This window comes from Salvelinus fontinalis, chromosome 9, assembly GCF_029448725.1.
Source record: "Salvelinus fontinalis isolate EN_2023a chromosome 9, ASM2944872v1, whole genome shotgun sequence".
Classification (NCBI taxonomy): Eukaryota; Metazoa; Chordata; class Actinopteri; order Salmoniformes; family Salmonidae; genus Salvelinus; species Salvelinus fontinalis.
The window spans coordinates 27049510-27075100 of NC_074673.1; the positions used below are offsets into that span (position 1 = coordinate 27049510).

At 43.0% G+C, this 25591-nt stretch overlaps 1 protein-coding gene across 5 annotated transcripts in view; it reads left to right on the forward strand.

The window, feature by feature from the left end:
- The window catches only part of LOC129862363 (SLIT-ROBO Rho GTPase-activating protein 1-like), a 178781-nt gene that overhangs the window by 77861 nt on the left and 75329 nt on the right, over positions 1–25591 (forward strand). For all 5 annotated transcript variants that reach the window (XM_055933912.1, XM_055933913.1, XM_055933916.1 and 2 more), the window contains exons 4-6: positions 10529–10591; positions 21995–22174; positions 23325–23453. In XM_055933912.1, coding sequence (XP_055789887.1) covers positions 10529–10591; positions 21995–22174; positions 23325–23453 — 372 coding nt within the window. The remainder of the gene's footprint in view (positions 1–10528; positions 10592–21994; positions 22175–23324; positions 23454–25591) is intronic.

Here is a 25591-nt window from a genome sequence, read left to right on the forward strand (position 1 = left end):
TATGTTTCAAGTTGTGTTTGATGACATCTTGATGGCAGCTCAGTTGCTGGGTTGTGTACAGAGGACCCTCCTCATCCCACATAAGCCTAAACGGCCTACCTAACCCTCCCATCTGAAGTCTGACCTCATGACAGAAACCCTGTTACTAATGCTGCCGCCGCCTGTTTCACTCCGGCCACAAAGAGGACAACTCCCTACCAGATTATGAGCTCTCCTATGCACCAGGAGTCACATGAACCAACCACAGCCCCGAAAATGACAAACCAGGGCCTGTTTCAATGGGGTGCTTTGTATCAAATGTTTCCTATTTCTTTCTCTTTCGCTGAGGGGTCTTTAAATCTGTCTGCTAGATCAAGACTAAAAGAGAGGGGTCTTTAAATATGTCTGCTAGATCAAGAAAAAAAGAGAGGGGTCTTTAAATCTGTCTGCTAGATCAAGACTAAAAGAAAGGGGTCTTTTATTTATGGTAGAAGTCATTATCGTCTCAGTGATTTAAACTGGTTGGTACAGGACTGGTCTACACACTAACAACACACACACAGACAGACAGACAGTGTTTTGTCAGATGTTTTTTTCTCCTCCCACTCAACCCACATTACTGATGTTTAAAATGATAGTCCACTAAACTCATCAATGTGTTCCCCTCCTGCAGTGCAATCAAAGCAATTATACTGTATGTATAAATTTTGGGATATTTAAATCAAGACTAAACTGTACTTCATTCTGTTAGTTGGTACCTGAGAAGCATTGATAAGAGTGAAAATATAATGTATGAGGTTTAGTTCATAGCATCCCTCATATCAAGACGTTTGGATTCAGACATTACACACAGTGCATGAGGGGAAACAAATGATTATCCCTCCTTATTGCTCCACCAATTATAGTTGTTGGTTGGCCTTGAACACAACAGGCAACGACTGCTTGAACACACAGGCAATGACCTGCAGTCATCAGACACCGTCACAAACACTGAAGACACTGGTCTTCAGTGTTTGTGACTATGTGGATGCGTTTCGTGCATGTGTGTGTTTCTGTCTCCCCTCGGGCTCATATAGTGATGTTTCGCAGCCAGGGGCCAAACCAATCGGCATCCTCCTGGTGTGGGGAAGTCTGTAACAGGGGATAGAGACACCCCTGCCCTCTAATCAGTAAGTCCGTGTCTTTGATCTCTCCATTAACGAGAGACAAACACCGGGGGAGCCCACCCAGTTACAACACAGTTACTACAGCTCCTCTTCTTTTAACACAAGAGGGCTGCTGTTTTGTCATCCTGGCATCAAACACTAGTGTTTTTATATTTTCAAATTCTGAAGTTTTCTACCTTTTTATGTTATGAGGTGTAGCCGTATAGAACCTTAAATGACATATCCTAACAGGCTTCTGCATGGTGGACCTTTTAGAGTTGACCATTGGCTTGTGTTCATGCTATGTTTATTTATGAATAGTACTGTGGACAAGAAAGTCACAGCTTACCTCGCTTTGTCTTTGTTCGAAGGAGAAACCTCTAAATACAAGTTTTGTCACTCAGTCCATTCATGGTCGGACAGGTCTTATCACATGTATTCTCTTTTCATTATTCATAGAACTCGCTTTTTGTTTTGCTTAGTCAGTCCTCTTTTATTTATGGAAGTCCCATTCTGGTGGAACTACAATGTGAATTTCTCCCAATGCTTGAAAGCCTCATCTGTATGGAGGAAGGAGAAAGGAAGGTATTAGTTTGTCAAGTTACTCCATTGCACACTCCTCCATTCATTCACTACAGAGGTAGGGACGAAGGGTGAGGGAAAAACAAAACTGCACCAGGTACCACTAAATTGGTCTTGGAATTTGGAATTTGATCAAGCGCAGTGTAAAGTGTTTTAACACTTCATTAGGATTAGAGCTTGACAATTTACTGATTTACTGCCCGGCTTGGTCCATTACTAGACTAACTCCAATGACTGCTTCTGTATAGTATATGAGCCAATATGATTTGTGTAGCCTCTCACTAGGGTCCCAGTGTGTTTCTTCTGCCATATGGAGCAGCCACCAGAAATTGACTCCAGGGTTATGTATAGTCCCTCTCTGGGGCCTAATTAATGTTGGAGGCTACATGAAACCCATCACCCCTGGGGGGGCTCAGTGGATTCTTGTCTCTTCCTGTCTCACTCAGATGTCGTTAGCATCACTCATAAACAGTGCACTTAAAAGAAGGGGAAGCCCATTTGTGTTAGTCCTTTAATAAATTATCTGTGTTGGAAAAACCCCAGTTGACAATCCCCTTTAATAGAGGGCAAGACCTTTAAAGGTAATCTTAACATTGTATATATACAGTACCAGTCAAAAGTTTGGACACACCGACTCATTCAAGGGTTTTTCTTAATTTATGCTATTTTCTACATTGTAGAATAATAGTGAAGACATCAAACTATGAAATAACACATATAGAATCATATAGTAACCAAAAAAAGTGTGTAAAACATCAATATATATTTTATATTTGAGATTCTTCAAAGTAGCCACCATTTGCATTGATGACAGCTTTGCACACTCTTGGCATTCTCTCAACCAGCTTCATGAGGTAGTCATATGGAATGCATTTCAATTAACAGGTGTGCCTTGTTCAAAGTGAATTTGTGGAATTTCTTTCCTTAATGCGTTCGAATTTGAGATTTTTGGTTCCAACCGCCGTGTCTTTGTGAGACGCAGAGTAGGTGAATGGATGATCTCAGCATGTGTGGTTCCCACCGTGAAGCATGGAGGAGGAGGAGGTGTGATGGTGTGGGGGTGCTTTGCTGGTGACACTGTCAGTGTTTTATTTAGAATTCAAACGGATGGATTTTAAAACGGATGATTTTAAAGATTAGACTATTTGAGTATCTGGAGCATCAGCATTTGTGGGTTCGATTACAGGCTCAAAATGGCCAGAAACAAAGATTCTTGTTCTAAGAAATTAAGGCTATTCCATGTGAAAAATTGCCAAGAAACTGAAGATCTCGTACAACGCTGTGTACTACTCCCTTCACAGAACAGCGCAAACTGGCTCTAACCAGAATAGAAAGAGGAGTGGGAGGCCCCGGTGCACAACTGGGCAAGAGGACACGTACATTAGAGTGTCTAGTTAGAGAAACAGACGCCTCACAAGTCCTCAACTGACAGCTTCATTAAATAGTACCCGCAAAACACCAGTTTTGTATTGTATTTATTATGGATCCCTATTAGTTCCTGCCAAGGTTGCATCTACTCTTCCTGGGGTCTAGCAAAATTAAGGCAATTTATACAATTTTAAAACATTACAATACATTCACAGATATCACAACACAATGTGTGCCCATAGGCCCCTACTCCACCACTACCACATATCTACAGTACTAAATCCATGTGTATGTATAGTGTGTGTGTGTGTGTGTGCCAATGTTTGTGTTGCTTCACAGTCCCTGCTGTTCCATCAGGTGTTTTTTTTATCTGTCTTTTAAATCTAATTTTACTGCTTGCATCAGTTACTTGATGTGGAATAGAGTTCCATGTAGTCATGGCTCTAAGTGAACTCAGCAAAAAAAGAAACGTCCTCTCACTGTTTACTGTGTTTATTTTCAGCAAACGTAACGTGTAAATATTTGTATGAACATAAGATTCAACAATTGAGACTGAACAAGTTCCACAGACATGTTGCTAACAGAAATGGAATAATGTGAATAAGGGGGGGTCAAAATAAAAAATAACCGTGGTGTGGCCACCAGCTGCATTAAGTACTGCAGTGCATCTTCTCCTCATAAACTGCACCAGATTTGCCAGTTCTTGCTGTGAGATGTTACCCCACTCTTCCACCAAGGCACCTGCAAGTTCCCGGACTTTTCTGGGGGGAATGGCCCTAGCCTTCACCCTTTGATCCAACAGGTTCAGACGTGCTCAATGGGATTGACATCCGGGCTCTTCGCTGGCCATGGCAGAACACTGACATTGCTGTCTTGCACGAAATCACGCACAGAACGAGCAGTATGGCTGGTGGCATTGTCATGCTGGAGGGTCATGTCAGAATGAGCCTGCAGGAAGGGTACCACATGAGGGAGGAGGATGTCTTCCCTGTAACGCACAGCGTTGAGATTGCCTGCAATGACAACAAGCTCAGTCCGATGATGCTGTGACACACCGCCCCAGACCATGACGGATCCTCCAAAACGATCCCGCTCCGGAGTGCAGGCCTCGGTGTGACGCTCATTCCTTCGACGATAAACACGCATCCGACCATCATCCCTGGTGAGACAAAACCGCGACTCGTCAGTGAAGAGCAGTTTTTGCCAGTCCTGTCTGGTCCAAGGACGGTGGGTTTGTGCCCATAGGCGACGTTGTTGCCGGTGATGTCTGGTGAGGACCTGCCTTACGACAGGCCTACAAGCCCTCGGCCCAGCCTCTCTCAGCCTATTGCAGACAGTCTGATTACTGATGGAGGGATTGTGTGTTCCTGGTGTAACTCGGGCAGTTGTTGTTGCCATCCTGAACCTGTGTGATGTTCAGATCTACCGATCCTGTGCAGGTGTTGTTACACGTGGTCTGCCAGTGCGAGGATGATCAGCTGTCCGTCCTGTCTCCCTGTAGCGCTGTCTTAGGTGTCTCACAGTACGGATATTGCCATTTATTGCCCTGGCCACATCTGCAGTCCTCATGCCTCCTTGCAACATGCCTAAGGCACGTTCACGCAGATTAGCAGGGACCCTGGGCATCTTTATTTTGGTGTTTTTCAGAGTCAGTAGAAAGGCCTCCTTAGTGTCCTAAGTTCTCATAACTGTGACCTTAATTGCCTACCGTCTGTAAGCTGTTAGTTTTTTAACGATCGTTCCACAGGTGCATGTTCATTAATTGTTTAAGGTTAATTGAATAAGTATGGGAAACACTGTTTAAACCTTATACAATGAAGATCTGTGACGTTTTTGGGATTTTTACTAATTATCTTTGAAAGACAGGGCCCTGAAAAAGAGACGTTTCGAGATTAGTACTGTGTGCCTCCCATAGTCTGTTCCGGACTTGGGGACTGTGAAGAGACCTCTTGTGGCATGTCTTGTGGGGTATGCATGGGTGTCCGAGCTGTGTGCCAGTAGTTTAGACAGACAGCTCTGTGCATTCAACGTGGCAATACCTCTCATAAATAAAAGTAGTGATGAAGTCAATCTCTCCTCCACTTTCAGCCAGGAGAGATTGGCATGCATATTATTAATATTAGCTCTCTGTGTACATCCAAGGGCCAGCCATGCTGCCCTGATCTGAGCCAATTCCAATTTTCCAAAGTCCTTTTTTGTTGCACTTGACCACACGACTGAACAGTAGTCAAGGTGCGACAAAACTAGGGCCTGTAGGACCTGCCTTGTTCATGGTGTTGTTAAGAAGGCAGAGCATCGCTTTATTATAGATAGACTTCTCCCCATCTTAGCTACTATTGCATCAATATGTTTTGACCATGGCAGTTTCCAATCTAGTGTTACTCCAAGCAGTTTAGTCACCCCAGCTCGCTCAATTTCCACATTATTCATTACAATATTTAGTTGAGGTTTAGGGTTTAGTGAGTGTTTTGTTCCAAATACAATGCTTTCAGTTTTAGAAATATTTAGGGCTAACTTATTCCTTGCCACCCACTCTGAAACTAACTGCAGCTCTTTGTTGAGTGTTGCAGTCATTTCAGTCGCTTTAGTAGCTGACGTGTAAAGTGTTGAATCATCCGCATACATAGAAACTTTGGCTTTACTCAGTCAGTGGCATGTCGTTAGTAAAAACTGAAAACAGCAAGGGGCATAAACAGCTACCCTGGGGAATTCCTGATTCTACCTGGATTATGTTTGAGAGGCTTCCATTAAAGAACACCCTCTGTGTTCTGTTAGACAAGTAACTCTTTATCCACATTATAGCCATAACACATATGTTTTTCCAGCAGCGGACTATGATCAATAATGTCAAAAGCTGCACTGAAGTCTAACAAGACAGCCCCCATAATCATTTTGTTATCAATTTCTCTCAGCCAATCATCAGTCATTTGTGTAAGTGCAGTGCTTGTTGAGTGTCCTTTCCTATAAGCATGCTGAAATTCTGTTGTCAATTTGTTTAATGTAAAATAGCGTTGTATCTGGTCAAACACATTTTTTTCTAGAAGTTTACTAAGGGTTGGTAACAGGCTGATTGGTCGGCTATTTGAGCCAGTAAAGGGGGCTTTACTATTCTTGGGTAGAGGAATTACTTTAGCTTCTCTCCAGTCCTGAGGGCACACGCTCTCTAGTAGGCTTAAATTGAAGATGTGGCAAATAGGAGTGGCAATATCGTCTGCTATTATCCTCAGTAATTTTTCATCTAGATTGTCAGACCCTGGTGGCGTGTCATTGTTGATTGACAACAACAACAACAAAAAAATCACCTCTTCCACACTGACTTTACGGAATTCAAAAGTACAAATCTTGCTTTTCATAATTTGGTCCGATGCTAGCCTTCTAGGCAGAGTTCCTCTGTCCAGTGTATGTGTTATTTTACCCATCTTAATCTTTTCTTTTCAATGGCCAGTCTGAGATATAGCTTTTTCTTTGCAACTCTGCCTAGAAGGCCAGCATCCCGGAGTCGCCGCTTCACTGTTGACGTTGAGACTGGTGTTTTGCGGGTACTATTTAATGAAGCTGCCAGTTGAGGACTTGTGAGGCGTCTGTTTTTCAAACTAGACACTCTAATGTAATTGTCCGCTTGCTCAGTTGTGCACTGGGGCCTCCTACTCCTCTTTCTATTCTGGTTAGAGCCAGTTTGCACTGTTCTGTGAAGGGAGTAGTACACAGTGTTGTACGAGATCTTCAGTTTCTTGGCAATTTCTCACATGGAATAGCCTTCATTTCTCAGAACAAGAATTGACTGACGAGTGTCAGAAGAAAGTCCTTTGTTTTTGGCCATTTTGAGCTTGTAATCGAACCCACAAATCTCCAGATACTCAACTAGTCTAAAGAAGGACAGTTTTATTGCTTCTTTAACCTTTCACGAGCCTCTACCCCGGGTCCGGGAGCACCCCCCCCCCCCCCCCCCCCCCCCCCCACACACTGATTAGCATTGCTAGCATAGCGTCACAATTAAATAGTAGCATCTAAAAATCATTAAATCACAAGTCCAAGACACCTAATGAAAGATACAGATCCTGTGAATAAAGCCACCATTTCAGATTTTTAAAATGTTTTACAGGGAAGACAAAATATGTAAATCTATTAGCTAACCACGTTAGCAAAAGACACCATTTTTCTTTGTCCACCATTTTCTCTCTCCACCAGTAGCTATCACCAATTCGGCTAAACTAAGATATTGATAGCCACTAACCAAGAAAAAACCTCATCAGATGACAGTCTGATAACATATTTATGGTATAGGATAGGTTTTGTTAGAAAAATGTGCATATTTCAGGTATAAATCATAGTTTGCCATTGCAGCCACCATCACAAATCTCACCAAAGCTCCTAGAATTTCTACAGAGAGCAACTTGTATTACCAATTTACTCATCATAAAACATTTCTTAAAAATACACAGCACATAGCAATGGAAAGACACAGATCTTGTGAATTCAGACAACATTTCAGATTTTTTAAGTGTTTTACGGCGAAAACACAATAAATCGTTATATTAGCATACCACATATGCAAACGTTACCCGACCATTGATTCAAGCCAAAGAGAGCGATATCGTTATCATCGCCAAAATATATTAATTTTTTCACTAACCTTCTCAGAATTCTTCAGATGACACTCCTGTAACATCATATTACAACATACATATAGAGTTTGTTCGAAAATGTGCATATTTAGCCATAAAAAAACGTGGTTATACAATGACAATACTAGCAAAACTAGCCTGAAAATGTCGGTCGCCATCTTTCACAGTGATCTTGTCTCATGGATATCTATTCATAAACTTGACAAAAAAAATATAAGTTGGACAGCTATCGAAAGACAAATTAGTTCTTAATGCAATCGCTGAATTACATTTCTAAAATTATCCTTACTGTGCAATACAGGGTTCGCCAAGCGAAGCTATGCCAAACAAAATGGCGGAATATGCGTTTAAATTTTTTCGACAGAACAACGATTTATCATCTTAAATATTTCTTACTTTGAGGTGATCTTCCATCAGATTCTTGGGCAATGTATCCTTTCTTGGGTCTAATCTTCTTTTGGTCGAAAGATGCCCTCTGTCCATTGAAATGCCCACTAACGTTCGACCGGGACCCCGAAACGTGCCCGGCTCTTCAAAGAGCATCACATAGAAATGCCTCAAAATCGCACTAAACGAATATAAATTGCTATAAAACGGTTTAAATTAACTACCTTATGATGTTTCTAACACCTATAACGAGTAAAAACATGACCGACGCTATATTACTGGCTAAACCAAGGCTTGGAAAAAGGCCAGTCAGATATCGTTCTTGCGTTGAGCGCAGAGTCCAAAAGAACTGTACTTCCGGTATTTTGTCATTTATAGAGGCCATGATTGCGCAATCGACTCCATTCAAATTGTCACCACTTACTGACATCTAGAGGAAGGCATGGGCAGTGTTTGTATCCTCATAGGATTTACAGTGGCTTTAAAACTGATCTGGAACCAGAGGCCAAGAGTTCTGAAAACTCACACACTGGGAGGAAAAGTGCTGTAGAATGTGTTCTGTTTCACTCAGAGACATAATTCAAACAGCTATAGAAACTAGAGAGTGTTTTCTATCCAATAATAACAATAATATGCATATTGTACGAGCAAGAATTGAGTACTAGGCAGTTTAATCTGTAGAGCAAATTATGCTAATGCGAAACAGCACCCCCTATAGTTGCAAGAAGTTTCAGAACAACAGTTTTCAGCTGTGCTAACATAATTGCAAAAGGGTTTTCCATTGGAACACAGGAGTGATTGTTGCTGATAATGGGCCTCTGTACACCTATCTAGATATTCCATAAAAAATCTGCCGTTTCCAGCTTCAATAGTCATTTACAACATTAACAATGTCTACACTGATCAAGTTGATGTTATTTTAATGGACAAAAAATTTGCTTTTCTTTCAAAAACAAGAATTTCTAAGTGACCACAAACTTTTGAACCGTTGTGTGTGTATTTTATTTGTTGCAGCCTGCTTCACATATTTGAGCAAGAGGAATGATCTCACCAGTCCATATTTTACCTGGCCCAAAGCTCAGTGCCACAACCAGCTTATAGATTCTGCTCTTCATTCTCTGTGTGTGAGAGCACCTTAACTTCAGCTTAGGTGACTTAGCTCTATTTTTACATGGCTAAGTCTATTTGTCCGGTGCCTGTCTGTGTGGTAATATGTAAGTAAAAGAGAGAACTGGCTGAGTAGGTGTAGGCCAGTGCCAGGACAGGTGTGGGCTGGACTGGGTCAGCCAGAGGAGACTGATTGATTTACTAAATTACGCACACATGCATAAACACACATACACACACAACGGGGGCTAATCCTCCATGGTTTACGTCCACATGTGTGGACTGGACACCACCTCTTCCACCAGTCAGTCAGCAGGACTTACAGTAGAGCAGAGCTCTCTTTGTGATGGACCTGTTTGTTTGTGCCCTGACTTCCTCCTTCAAACAGTCATAGATGCTCTAACAAAGAGTTTCACCCTAACCATGGCTTAGTTGCAGAACTGTTGGTGCTTTAGCCAACTCCCCTGGTATGCTGTGTTTGTTGTCATGCCAAACATGTATGGCATGACGACAAGAGCGTAGAGGTGTTGGCTAAAGCATATTATTCAGATATGGCGGCTAGGCTAGAGAGTCCCGACTTCAACCCATGACGTTCCATTGTAGTGTTGTTGACTGTGTCTGCAGTGGCTCACTCTAACATGGGTGTTTGTGGCAACTAGGATGTGTGCAGATCCACCTGGATCAGGGAGGTTGGTGACCTCAGCAGAGACACTTCCTCATCGGTTACGGCGTCATGCCCATACAGGAAACCACAGTTGTGGCGGGATAGATCATGTTTTCACAGCCCTCTCAGGGCCCATTACTGGGGAAGGCCTCCACAATGAGTTAGGGGCCAGATAATAGGGTTTGTGTGAGACTGAGTGGAAGACTGTGTGCTAATGCCCAGGTAATACATAAGTTGAATGGGATATCCATGTGACTTGTCACATCTTATACAACGGGTGGGTCAAATCCTGAATGCTGGTTGGTTAGAACCGCATTCCAGCCGGTGTCTATTCCGCATCTGGTCCGCACGCTGCCAGTTTGAGACCCCTGCTTTAACTCTGCATCAATCAAATAACTGTTATTTCCTTGTAGGGAGAATCTCAGAAATATTAATTGTGGGCTCATGTCTGATGGCAGATTTAATTAATTTGAGATCTCTCTCACGCCATGCAGACAGATGGCTCTATGGGCAACTCTCTCTTTTTGATGACGTCATTACAGGTCTCAGTGCCCTACTCTATTCCCAACTCTGTATGCTTTTTTGTTCCATGTGACAATGTATGAATATGTGACAGTACTGCAAAGATGATAGATGTCTCGCATTGAACACATTCTTTCTCTCTTTTTCAGAGTAAGGAGATAACGTTTCAGCTTCAGGAAGACTTGATGAAGGTCCTCAACGAGCTCTACACTGTAAGTTTGAATGTGTCATTTAATTGACTGTTTCCTGACTTACTATATCACCACAGTTAGAGCAAGGAGCCAGATCTCTCACAGGATGTATAGATCTGAAGCATCCGTTTAGAACTTCTTCTCACCACCAATTATGTCCAGTGGCGGGAAGTGGGAGAAGATGGAGCTAGATGAAACATGTTTCTTATCGATGAAACATCCGATCTCAATACAATTTTCTGTTCCCAAATCTAGAATCCGTTACGAACAGAGTGGACTAAGTTTTGTTGACTTGACCATTTCTCGTTTCTAAAAACGACATTGTTTAAAAGGAATGCAAGGGAGAATTGAGTTATTGCACAAGTGCACTTCACAGATTAGGAATTCCCTAAAGGAAATAAAGTGCATTCGGAAAGTATTCAGACCCCTTCCCTTTTTCCACATTTTGTTACGTTACGGCCTTATTCTAAAATATATCAAATACTTTTTTTCCTCATCGATATACACACAATACCCCATAATGACAAAGCAAAAATGTTTTCCCCGATTTTTTTTGCTAATGTATTAAACATAAAAAACATCCCTTATTTACATAAGTATTCAGACACCTTGCTATGAGACCTGAAATTGAGCTCTGGGGAAGGGTACCAAAAAATGTCTGCAGCATTGAAGGTCCCCAAGATCACAGTGGCCTCCATCATTCTTAAATGGAAGATATTTGGAACCACCGAGACTCTTCCTAGAACTGAACGCACCGGCCAAACTGCGCAATCGAGGGAAAAGGGCCTTGGTCAGGGAGGTGACCAAAAACCCGATGGTCACTTTGACAGAGCTCCAGAGTTCCTCTGTGGAAATGGAAAGGACATCTATCTCTGCAGCACTCCACCAATCAGGACTTTATGGTAGAGTAACCAGATGGAAGCCACTCCTCAGTAAAAGCACTTCAGACTGGGGTGAAGTTTCACCTTCCAACAGGACAACGACCCTAAGCACACAGCCATTCAACGCAGGAGTGTCTGCGGAACAAGTTTCTGAATGTCCTTGAGAGGCCCGGCCAGAGCCCTGACTTGAACCCGATCGAACATCCCTGGAGAGGCCTGAAAATAGCTGTGCAACGACGCTCCCCATCCAACTTGACATTAGCTTGAGAGGATCTGAAGAGAATAATGAGAGAAACTCCCCAAATATAGGTGTGTCAAGCTTGTAGTGTCATACCCAAGAAGACTCGAGGCTGTAATCGTTGTCAAAGGTGCTTCAACAAAGTACTGAGTAAAAGGGTCTGAATACTTACAGTACCAGTCAAATGTTTGGACACACCTACTTACTTACTAAGTGTTTTTCTTTATTGTTACTGTTTTCTACATTGTAAAATAATAGTAGAGCTCAAACTATGAATTAACACATATGGAATCATGTCGTAACTAAAAAAGTGTTAAACAAATCAAAATATATTTGAGATTCTTCAAAGTAACCACCCTTTGCTTTGATGACAGCTTTGCACACAATTAGCATTCTCTCAACTAGCTTCACCTGGAATGCTTGAAGGAGTTCCCACATATGCTGAGCACTTGTTGGCTACTTTTCCTTCACTCTGCAGTCCAACTCATCCCAAACCATCTCAATTGGGTTGAGGTCTGGTGATTGTGTAGGCCAGGTCATCTGATGCAGCTCTCCATCACTCTCCTCCTGATAGGCCCACTAAGTGCAAGCCAGATGGGATGGCGTATTACTGCAGAATGCAGTAACCAGGAAAGCACCATCACACCACCACCTCCATCCTTCACGGTGGGAACTACACATGCGGAGATCATCCGTTCACCTACTCTGCGTCTAAGAAAGCTACAACGGTTGGAATCAAAAATCTAAAATTTGGACTCATCAGACCATAGGACAGATTTCCACCGGTCTAATGTCCATTGCTCGTGTTTCTTGGCCCAAGCAAGTCTCTTCTTCTTATTGGTGTCCTTTAGTAGTGGTTTCTTTGCAGCAATCAAATCAAATTGTATTGGTCACATATACGTGATTAGTAGATGTTATTTCGGGTGTAGCTAAATGTCTAACAAATTACACAACATATACCCAATACACACACATCTAAGTAGGAATGAAATAAGACTCTTTACATATGGACGAGCGATGTCGGAGCGGAACGGACTAAGATACAGTAGAATAGTATAGAATACAGTATATATATACAGTGGGACAAAAAAGTATTTTGTCAGCCACCAATTGTGCAAGTTCTCCCACTTAAAAGTATGAGAGAGGCCTGTAATTTTCATCATAGGTACACTTCAACTATGACAGACAAAATTAGGGGAAAAAATCCAGAAAATCACATTGTAGGATTTGTAATGAATTTATTTGCAAATTATGGTGGAAAATAAGTATTTGGTCAATAACAAAAGCTTATCTCAATACTTTGTTATATACCCTTTGTTGGCAATGACAGAGGTCAAACGTTTTCTGTAAGTCTTCACAAGGTTTTCACACACTGTTGCTGGTATTTTGGCCCATTCCTCCATGCAGATCTCCTCTAGAGCAGTGATGTTTTGGGGCTGTTGCTGGGAAACACGGACTTTCAACTCCCTCCAAAGATTTTCTATGGGGTTGAGATCTGGAGACTGGCTAGGCCACTCCAGGACCTTGAAATGCTTCTTACGAAGGCACTCCTTCATTGCCCTGGGCGGTGTGTTTGGGATCATTGTCATGCTGAAAGACCCAGCCACGTTTCATCTTCAACGCCCTAGTTGATGGTAGGCTTTGTTACTTTGGTCCCAGCTCTCTGCAGGTCATTCACTAGGTCCCCCCGTGTGGTTCTGGGATTTTTGCTCACCGTTCTTGTGATCATTTTGACCCCACGGGGTGAGATCTTGCGTGGAGCCCCAGATCGAGGGAGATTATCAGTGGTCTTGTATGTCTTCCATTTCCTAATAATTGCTCCCACAGTTGATTTCTTCAAACCAAGCTGCTTACCTATTGCAGATTCAGTCTTCCCAGCCTGGTGCAGGTCTACAATTTTGTTTCTGGTGTTCTTTGACAGCTCTTTGGTCTTGGCCATAGTGGAGTTTGGAGTGTGACTGTTTGAGGTTGTGGACAGGTGTCTTTTATACTGATAACAAGTTCAAACAGGTGCCATTAATACAGGTAACGAGTGGAGGACAGAGGATCCTCTTAAAGAAGAAGTTACAGGTCTGTGAGAGCCAGACATCTTGCTTGTTTGTAGGTGACCAAATACTTATTTTCCACCATAATTTGCATATAAATTCATTAAAAATCCTACAATGTGATTTTCTGGATTTTTTTTCTCATTTTGTCTGTCATAGTTGAAGTGTACCTATGATGAAAATTACAGGCCTCATCTTTTTAAGTGGGAGAACTTGCACAATTGGTGGCTGACTAAATACTTTTTTGCCCCACTGTATGAGATGAGTAATGCAAGATATGTAAACATTATTAAGTGACTAGTGTTTCATTCCTTAAAGTGGCCAGTGATTTCTAGTCTATGCCTATAGGCAGCAGCCTCTAATGTGCTAGTGATGGCTGTTTAACAGTCTGATGGCCTTGAGATAGAAGCTGTTTTTCAGTATCCCTGTCCCAGCTTTGATGCACCTGTACTGACCTTGCCTGTACTGACCTTGGATGATAGCGGGGTGAACAGGCAGTGGCTCGGGTGGTTGATGTCCTTGATGATCTTTTTGGCCTATTAGACCATGAAGGCCTGATTCACGCAGTCTCCTCTAAACAGTTGATGTTGAGATGTGTCTGTCACTTGAACTCTGTGAATAATTTATTTAGGCTGCAATTTCTGAGGCTAGTAACTCTAATGAAGTTATCCTCTGCAGCAGAGTTAACTCTGGGTCTTCCTTTCCTGTGGCAGTCCTCATGAGAGCCAGTTTCATCATAGAGGTTGATGGTTTTTGCAACAGCACTTGAAGAAACTTTCAAAATACTTGACATTTTCTGGATTGACTGACCTTCATGTCTTAAAGTCATGATGGACTGTCGTTTCTCTTTGCTTATTTGAGCTGTTCTTGCCATAATATGGACTTGGTCTTTTACCAAATAGGGCTTCTTCTGTATACCACCCCTACCTTGTCAACACAACTGATTGGCTCAAACGCATTAAGGAGGAACGAAATTACACAAATTAACTATGTAATGTATACCATTTGTGGAAAGAAATTCCACAAATGAACTTTTAACAAGGCACACATGTTAATTGAAATGCATTCCAGGTGACTACCTCATGAAGCTGGTTGAGAGAATGCCAAGAGTGTGCAAAGCTGTCATCAAGGCAAAGGGTGACTACTTCGAAGAATCTCAAGTATAAAATATATTTTGATTTGTTTTACACACTTTTTTTGGTTACTACATGATTCTATATGTGTTATTTCATAGTTTTGATGTCTTCACTATTATTCTACAATGTAGAAAATAGTAAAAGTAAAGAAAAACTATTGAATGAGTAGGTGTGTCCAAACTTTTGACCGGTACTGTATGTAAATGTGATATTTCAGTTTTTTAATTTTCAAAACCTGTTTTATTTTTGTCATTATGGGGTATTTTGTGTAGATTAATGAGGGGGAAAAAACAATTTATCAATTTTAGAATAAGGCTGTAACATTAATGTGGAATGTGGAAAATGTGGCAAAAGTCAAGGGCTCTGAATACTTTCTGAATGCACTGTATGCAAATACATACGCGCAAATAGCATCTCTCTAGCTCGTGCTTGGCTCTGCCCACCTCCTTGCTTGTTCTGCCCACTGTGTGGTCAGATGAAGCAGATGCTAAACTACAGGACTGTTTTGCTAGCACAGACTGGAATGTGTTCTGGGATTTCTCAGATGGCATTTAGGAGTACACCACATCAGTCATTGCTTTCATCAATAAGTGCATTGATGACCTCGTTCCCACAGTGACCGTATGTTCATACCCCAACCAGAAGTGGATTAGAGGCAACATCCGCACAGAGCTAACGGCTAGAGCTAACCCGGAAGCTTATAAGAAATCCCGCTATGCCCTCCGACGAACCATCAAACAGGCAAGCGTCAATACAGGACTAAGATCGAATCGTACTACACTGGCTCTGACGCTCGTCGGATGTGGGAGGGCTTGCAAACGCATTACAGACTACAAAGGGAAGCACAGCCGAGAGCTGCCCAGTGACACAAGCCTACCAGATGAGCTAAACTACTTATGCCCGCTTCGAGGCAAATTACACTGAAACATGCATGAGAGCACCAGCTGTTCCTGAAGACTGTGAGATCACGCTCTCCGCAGCCGATGTGAGTAAGACTTTTAAACAGGTCAACATGTTTTAAGCAGACCACCATAGTGCCTGTGTCCAAGAACACTAAGGTAACCTGCCTAAATGACTACCGACCCGTAGCACTCACGTCTGTAGCCGTGAAGTACTTTGAAAGGCTGGTCATGGCTCACATCAACACCATCATCCCAGAAATCCTAGACCCACTCCAATTTGCATACCACCCCAACAGATCGACAGATGATGCAATCTCTATTGCACTCCACGCTGCCCTTTCCCACATGGACAAAAGGAACAACTATTTGAGAATGCTATTCATTGACTACAGCTCAGCGTTCAACACCATAGTGCCCTCAAAGCTCATCACTAAGCTAAGGACCCTGGGACTAAACACCTCCCTCTGCAACTTGATCCTGGACTTCCTGACGGGCCGACCCAGGTGGTAAGGGTAGGTAACAACACATCCGCCACGCTGATCCTCAACACAGGGGCCCCTCAGGGGTGCGTGCTCAGTCCCCTCCTGTACTCCCTGTTCACTCATGACTGCATGGCCAGGCACGACTACAACACCATCATTAAATTTGCAGATGGCACAACAGTGGTAGGCCTGATCACCAATGACGAGACAGCCTATAGGGAGGAGTTCAGTGACCTGGCCGTGTGGTGCCAGGACAACAACCTCTCCCTCAACGTGATCAAGACAAAGGAGATGATTGTGGACTACAGGAAAAAGAGGACTGTGCACCCTCACAAATTCTCATCGACAGGGCTGCAGTGGAGCTGGTTGAGTTTCAAGTTCCTTGGTGGCCACATCACCAACAAACCAACATGGTCCAAACACACCAAGACAGTCATGAAGATGGCACTACAAAACCTATTCCCCCTCAGGAGATTAAAAAGATTTGGCATGGGTCCTCAGATCCTCAAAATGTCTACTGCTGCACCACCAAGAGCAAGCGGTACCAGAGCGCCAAATCTCGGTCCAAGAGGCTTCTTAACAGCTTCTACCCCCAAGCCATAAGACTCCTGAACATCTACTCAAATGGCTACCCAGACTATTTGCATTGACCCCTCCCCCGCTGCTAGTCTCTGTTGTTATCATCTATGCATAGTCACTTTAATAACTCTACCTGCATGTACAAACTACTTCAACTAACCGGTGCCCCCGCACATTGACTCTGTACCGGTACCCCCCTGTTAAAAGTCTCACTATTGTTACTCTCCTGCTACTATTTAATTACTTGTTACTTTTATTACTTTTTCTTATCTTATTTTTTTTAACTGCATTGTTGGTTAGGGGCTCGTAAGTATGCATTTCACTGTAAGGTCTACACATTGGTCCCGTGTGGCTCAGTTGGTAGAGCATGGCGCTTGCAACGCCAGGGTTGTGGGTTCAATTCCCACGGGGGGACCAGGGTTCAATTCCCACGGGGGGACCAGGATGAATATGTATGAACTTTCCAATTTGTAAGTTGCTCTGGATAAGAGCGTCTGCTAAATGACTTAAATGTAAATGTTGTATTCGGCACATGTGACTAATAACATTTGATTTGATGCTTAATTTGCTCCCATTTGTCAACAACACCGGTGGTGTATCTTGGGTATCACTGTAATCAGGTCACATGTCAGGAACAACTCTCAGCCTTAAATCTTGAGCAGGGCACTAAGAAAGGGCTCCCAGAACAGTGCCTACATGGTCAGGCCTTAAAGTAGGTGCAGGCTTCTATGGTGATCTGCTTTCCCTGCAGTCTGTTGAGGATAGGCTGGTCCCAGAACAGTTTGTGCGGTCTTGCCTATGGTCATTGTCACAAATGTTTCTGACCTTGGGGGAAGGCAGGGCGCTTAAACCACTGATCAATATTTAATTCAGCAGCATTATTGCTGCTTTCAGGCCTGTTATAGGGGCAGCAGAGATTCAAGTCCCCTGGCACCCCAATGGTGGAACAAACTCCCTCACGATGCCAGGACAGCGGAGTCAATCACCACCTTCCGGAGACACCTGAAACCCCACCTCTTTAAGGAATACCTAGGATAGGATAAAGTAATCCTTCTGACCCCCCCCCCCCCCTTAAAAGATTTAGATGCACTATTGTAAAGTGGCTGTTCCACTGGATATCTTAAGGTGAATGCACCAATTTGTAAGTCGCTCTGGATAAGAGCGTCTGCTAAATGACTTAAATGTAAATGTAAGTGGCCACGCTTACCCTAATGACATGCTAATACGTCCAGGTAGAAGGGTATGGCTTGTGTGGTCTACATGGCCTTGGCATCTTTCCTCTCGTATAACCCACTCACATATATTGTATGGCACGTAGTTTATGTACTTTCCCATTCATCTGGTGGCCATACTATCTGCATCATTAGATTTTCTAACCTTCTGATGTTGATTCTGTTAGAAGGATAGTTTGCTCAATGGCTAGAGAGCAGTTGGGATCTTTCATTGACCAGAAACTAAGCCAAACACTGGAACACATAATTTTCCAGTGTTATTTTAACCTAGGGTTTATTTTATTGAGTGCATTAATATCGCAATCCTTCCCCTATCCCCATTCCCATACCACAGGGGATAGAGGCCCCTAATGTTGTGACTTAGAAATGCTGCTGCAAACTAAACTAGTTGAGGGCAAGATAAATAGAGTTGATCTATGGCACTTTGAACTGTTATGAAATGTTAGTCCTTGTGCATTATACACCACCATATTAGATGAGTTCCCTGTTAACATGGACACAACTACCTTCTTTACAAACCTCTCACCCATCCTCAATCATGAGGTAGAGAATGTGTGGCTCATTCTCAACCAGCCGACCACAGCCCTCCACGTCAGGTCAATAACGTCAAATTAACTTAATCACTCTGCACTGGTGATTGTAAGTGGTCAGGGACAATTCCAATAATCGATTCCGATGTGTAACCACAAAACAGATATCATGCTATGATTACAGCATTGATTGTTATGGTAAAACCCAAGGAACAGATGGGTAACAGTTACTCTGTTGTCCCAGGAGACATTCAGCAGGGGTTCAACTTCCCTGTAGCGGAATGAAGATTATGTTGTGTTATACTTACAATCATCCATGACACGTATAACGGCCACATCTCAAAGTGTGTTAGTCCCTCTTGCTGCAGCTCAATTTGACCTGATTTACCCCTTGGTGCAGAAAAACACACACACACTCAGTAGGCGATTGCATCACACAGCCACAGGGGCCTGTGTGGCCAGGGCCTGTGAAATAACAGGTCTGGTCCCAGTCCTTCTAAATCTGTCCCTCTAAAAGAAGCAGGGGAGAGTCAAAGTAAACACACCAGTGGTGCTCCAGACCAGTAAGTGAGGAGTATGGGTGCGGTTGGTCGCCCCTCTCTGGCTCTCTCCACTGGTCCCTGTTACGTGGCTCTGGCCACCAGCACAAAATGTGCTGTTGTTCCACCCATTACCAAAATATATTTTTGGGGGTGGTGGAAAGGAGATGTTTAGGTTTTAAACACAGTCTGTATTTTAATTCCGATTTGAGGTTATAATGTATACCGGCCGGTGGGACTGTCATTTACTCTACCCAGAGTCTGTTCATTCTGTGTTATGCCGCATGATATCTCTTATTTTTTCCATCTGCTTTGGGGAGACTATCTTCAGTGGCTTGGCAGGGGATGGCAATAGTTCTGTTTGTGCCATCTTGCCAACTCCATTGCTACTGTATCATTGTCTGTTGGCAAGACAGCATGAATACATCTGGGACTCAGGCTAGGGCTGGCCTGCCACAGCAGGGGACAGGGTGCTGGTTCTCTCCGACCCAGCGGGCCACAGTGACAGCCAGGCTAAGGCCTCTCCCCAGCAGCCTTCTGGCAGTACTGCCCCCATCCTGCTGTCCACACTGTTCATGACCTCTAAAGATCCTGAAAGAGAGAAATGTGTGTTTGTCAAAGTTCAGATATCTTATAGCTGTTGAGTGGTTTAACAAGCTAGCTAATTCAGACCGGAGGAAAGCAATTTTTTACATAAACTTTACATAGATTAGTTGTGACCTGGGCTCGAAAAAAATATATAACAATCCATTGGTAGCACTGGTGCTACCAACTTTAAAAAAGTTAGTAGCACCACATGAAATTTAGGAGCACCAGAAAATAAGATTGTTTTAATTGATAGAGATACAGCCTATATTGGCCCTATATGAATTCTAGCTAATCACATGTTGTGCCCTAGAACCTAATATCTAACACTCTAAATACATTTGTTTATTATAAAAGCTAAATGTTGATCAGAACACGTCATTGAAATTAAAAAGTCATTTGTGGAATATCAGGTTTCTACCTTGTGTAAAAGCACTATTTTCCTACTGAGACGCATTACATTGAAAATTGTACATTATCTCTTAAAAAATGTCAGGTTTGTGACGATGACATGCAAGCTATCTGTCATTCATTCATTGCTATGATCATTGATCTCCTGAAGAAACCATCCCTTTTCCTTTCTTTCTGTGCCCCCAAATGTTTGGATATACTGGTGAAGTTACCAGGTTGTCAGCTAGCTAGCCAATGAGGTAACATGACTGAACAAAGTGTAAACAAATGTTTAATGACGTCGACACGCGAGTAGTTTTTGAACGGCTCATGCCATGGTTTATAAATGTAAAATGCAGTCCTGGCTATCAGCTATAGGAAGATAACATTGTTGCGCCGGTAATATGGGCCAGATATTTTGACCTGCTTGGGCTAGAAGCAATCTGTTTTCACTGTAGTAATAATGGTGCAACCATGGTGCTAACACATTTTCACTTGCCTCGTTTCACTAGGGTACTCAGAAACAACGGTGCAGAGAAGCCTTATCATTACAAAAATTATAATATGGCTGATTATTATTACTTTTTGAATGTATAATCGCATAGTGCTCCCAAAATACAACTTTTGGTTGCACAGATTCATATTTGGTCGCACTTTAGAGCCCTGGTCATGATTCCCGTTGGTGGTGATTGTCAGTCTCATTGAGTCCCTGCCTTAATTTCTGTCAGCCTTCCATTCCAATCAAAGAGCCATTATGATGTGTTAAAAATAGTCTCTTGAACTCATGTCATGGCCCTTGAAGAAATCGTGGTTTACTTGAGCAGCAGTTGTACCTGGCTATTCATGAGTCACTTCCTAATGTTTTCTACAGTCATTTGAGTATGAGTAATAGTAATAGCTCCCTCCTGTTTGGATAACAATGAGTCAAACAAAAGGAAGTAGCTTTTATCAGCGTGTTACTGTGGAGGTAATGCTTCAATCAGCGTGTTACTGTGGAGGTAATGCTTCCCACTATGCATGCGTCACTCCTCCTCGATTATGCTTCTGACGTATTGACATAACCACTTCAAATGTAGTGTATCACCTGATCTGAGTAAATACTATTTGAAATCTTTCAAATACTTTGAGCATTTGCTTTAGCCTGCCTGGAGTGCCAGGTGGGCGGGGCTTACACTTTACAGACTGTTCTACTGATTCTCTTGGCATGCTCAATCAAGCACAGCTATAGTATGTGAACCCAGGTCTGTATATCACTTCATGCCAAGCCATATTTGGTGTCTTTTGAAACTCCTGGCCTCAGGAATTCTGCTTTAATTTTGAGGTTTCATTGCTTTCCACTTCAAAGGGGAGAGAACAGGGCTGTGTAAGTGGTTTAGTCTGTCAGTCTGTCACCATCTGATCTGATGTGGGCCCTGCCTGCTGGCACCCCTCTGACGGCACTCTGCTTTGGGCTACAGCAGCCAGGGATGATTGGGTGTCTGTGGGTGGATTGAAGTCCCTCGGTGCCCCATTACAGAGCTATAGCATTTCCTACACAACTCAGATGGAATTGTCATCCTGAATAAAATGGTGGTGGTAATTCCAGCAAACTGCTAAGTGTAGATGTAATTCTCTGTAGCTGGAATTTCAAACTCAGAGCAATATGGTAAATGGGAACGGCAGTGAATCGTGTTTGTTGAGGTCGTACCACTATAAGAGCATCATATAAAAATAGAGGTAATCTGCCTATGATTTGTGGTGGTGTAGGAGAGTCCTATTGTGAAGTAGAGCTGGAGTGATCTGTGAAGAGTGGGTGGGTAGGACATGAAAGCTTTGTTTGGTTCAAAGCAGCCTCTGACTCTTATTGTGAGGTTGAATGACTCTGACCTCTTCATCCAACCCCCAGGTGATGAAGACTTACCACATGTACCACACGGAGAGCATTAGTGCAGAGAGCAAGCTGAAGGAGGCGGAGAAGCAGGAGGAGAAGCAGATCGGCCGGGCCGAGCCTGTCTTCAGCTACCGCCTGGAAGACAAGCACCAGAGACGCAGCTCCGTCAAGAAGATTGAGAAGATGAAGGAAAAGGTACAGCACACTTATGCCTGATTCACACTATAGGGCCAAACCAAGCCAAGCAAAGCTGTACTGGGATGGCCTGCTTATGCCTCCATTATAGTTGGTGGAACTGTGCTAGAAAAGACGACGTGAAAAGGATCAGAGACAGCACAGTATGGTTTGTGATGGCACGATGGTGTGAGAGAAGGGTATTGTGAAGGTCTTTACACTGGTAATGATGATAATGGTTGCTGAAGGGAATGTTGGAATGTCTTCTCATTAAACACAGTTAGGGGTGAATCTCAGCCAGCTGCGATTAGTCAAGCTCAGACAATTATAGCTTCTATTTCTATGGTGATGCTCTCCTCTACATTAATATATTTTCCATTTCTATGGCCTAAACCTTGAACTCAGGTTGACATCCAGGTGTCCCTGAAAGTGTAACAGAAAGTGTACCAGAAACAGACTTCTATTGGCCAGCCAGACTACTGGTCAGCCAGACTTCTACTGGCCACCCCTCTGGCCTATGTGTATGTGTGTGTATGTGTATGTGTGTGTGTGTGTGTGTGTGTGTGTGTGTGTGTGTGTGTGTGTGTGTGTGTGTGTGTGTGTGTGTGTGTGTGTGTGTGTGTGTGTGTGTGTAATGGAAACAACACTATGAACACTATCACTTACAGACAGATTGCTTTGTGTTATTCTCAGAAGGAACAGGCCTGTTTTATGTTAGAACTCTGTGACCAATGGTTTAATGGCCACAGGAACAGCATTTTCTCACAGGCTCTTCCTGGAATGCATTGGGATTAGGGAAGCGTTAAAATATGGAAGGCCATGTCAGTGGGTGAGTCAGTGTCCATTGTCACTGGCTAGTGACTAACAGTCTGTGTTTGGCAGGCAGCTAGGGAGGAAGGAGGACGTCTGAATGAGCAGGGCTACCAGCTCCTGTTTGCCAATCATCCTGAGTTGTGTTGTGAGCGAGCCACCAGACTGTGTACATGCAGACATGAAAGCATGCTCAGCTGTTCATAAAGGCATGTTTGCTCATTAATTTCTCTCTGTTTCTCTTTCTCTCTCTCTTTGTCTCGCTCTCTCTCTTCCTCTCCATTTGTCTCGATCTCTCTCTTCCTCTCTATTTGTCTCGCTCCCCCTCTCTCTCTCATTCATACCTATCTATCTATCTCAGCGCCAGGCCAAGTACTCGGAGAACAAGCTGAAGTCAATCAAAGCACGGAACGAGTACCTGCTGACACTGGAGGCAACAAATTCCTCCGTCTTCAAGTACTACATCCATGACTTGTCTGACTTAATTGACGTAAGTAAACCGTTGGAAGAAACTTCAAGCTAAAGAATAGACTCCTTCATCTGTACTCTAAAACGGGGAATGTTTGGTTGACAGTGTGTTACCGAACAGCGTCTACTCCCTCTTCTTTCGTTAATAACCCCTAGGTTGCATCCTCATTGGCACCCTATACCCTACATAGTGCACTTCTTTTGACCTGAGCCCTAAGGGCCCTTATCACAAGTAGTGAACTATAAAGGGTATAGGGTGCCATTTCGGACACAACCCTAAAGATCTGAAGGAAAGTATACACTGAGTGTACAAAACAGACTCTACAAGGTGTCGAAAGCGCTCCACATGGATGTTGGCCCATGTTGACTCTAATGCTTCACACATTTGTGTGAAGTTGGCTGGATGTCCTTTGGGTGGTGGACCATTCTTGATACACACAAGCAACTGTTGAGCGTGAAAAACCCAGAAGCGTCTTTTATCTTGCTCATTCATGCTCTGAATGGCACACAAACAATCCGTCTCAATTGTCTCGAGGCTTAAAAATCCCCCTTTAACCCTTCATCTACACTGATTTGAAGTGGATTTAACAAGTGACAGCAATAAGGGATCATAGCTTTCACCTGGATTCACCTGGTCAGTCTGTCATGGAAAGAGCATAATGTTTTGTACAATCAGTGTATGTCTGTTGCAGAGAGACAAGCTGCCGGAGAGATTCTGCCACAAACGGAGAGTTGCTTCTCAGTCTAAGCCTCTCCCTCACTCCAGACTTCAAATGAAGTTGTCTGCCACCCAATCAGTCTTTTTTCAAAAATCCCATCTCACTGCTACAGAAAATTGTATTACTCTTTTTTTATATCCTCATAATGCTTAAGAAACCCTGCCTTTCAGCAGTATTTTCTGAGTCCCTTTTTGAGGTCTGAACTGTAGAAAGAAACTGATGCGTTTAGCAGCAGAGCAGAAATCTGAGAGATGGTGAGAGAGGACACACACCAGACAGACTGTGGGATGGAAATTACTGAAGGAAGAGAATTAAAAAGTCCAGGAGATTATTAGCTTTTGTGATCCGAGCTACTCTACTATTCTACTCTCAGTCCTCATGTTATACACCATACTGCCTGCCGATGGAAAAAACATCCCCACAGCATGATGCTGCCACCACCATGCTTCACTGTGTGGATGGTGTTCTCGGGGTGATGAGAGGTATTGGGTTTGCGCCAGACATAGTGTTTTCCTTGATGGACAAAAAGCTACATTTTAGTCTCATCTGACCAGAGTACCTTCTTCCATATGTTTGGGGAGTCTACCACATGCCTTTTGGTGAACACTAAACGTGTTTGCTTATTTTTTTCTTTAAGCAATGGCCTTTTTCTGGTCGCTCTTCCGTAAAGCCCAGCTCTGTGGAGTGTACGGCTTAAAGTGGTCCTATGGACAGATACTCCAATCTCTGCTGTCGAGCTTTACAGCGCCTTCAGGTTTATCTTTGGTCTCTTATATGCCTCTCTGATTAATGCCCTCTTTGCCTGGTCTGTGAGTTTTGGTGGGCGGCCCTCTCTTGGCAGGTTTGTTGTGGTGCCATATTCTGTCCAGTTTTTAATATTGGATTTAATGGTGCTACGTGGAATGTTCAAAGTTTTGGATATTTTCTTATAACCCAACCATGATCTGTACTTCTCCACAACTTTGTCCCTGACCTATTTGGAGAGCTCCTTGGTCTTCATGGTGCTGCTTGCTTGGTGGTGCCCCTTGCTTAGTGGTCTTGCAGACTCTGGGGCCTTTCAGAACAGGTGTATATATACTGAGATCATGTGACTGATCATGTGACACTTAGATTGCACACAGGTGGACTTTATTTAACTAATTATGTGTTTTCTGAAGGTAATTGGCTGCACCAGATCTTATTTAAGGGCTTCATAGCAAACGGGGTGAATACATATGCACACACCACTTTTCAGTTTTACATTTTTTAGAATTTTTTCTTTTCACTTCACCAATTTGGCCATTTTGTGTATGTCCATTACATGAAATGCAAATAAAAATCAATTTAAATTACAGGTTGTAATGCAACAAAATAGGAAAAATGCCAAGGTGGGTGAATACTTTTGCACGGCACTGTACATACATACATACATACATACATACATACATACATACATACATAC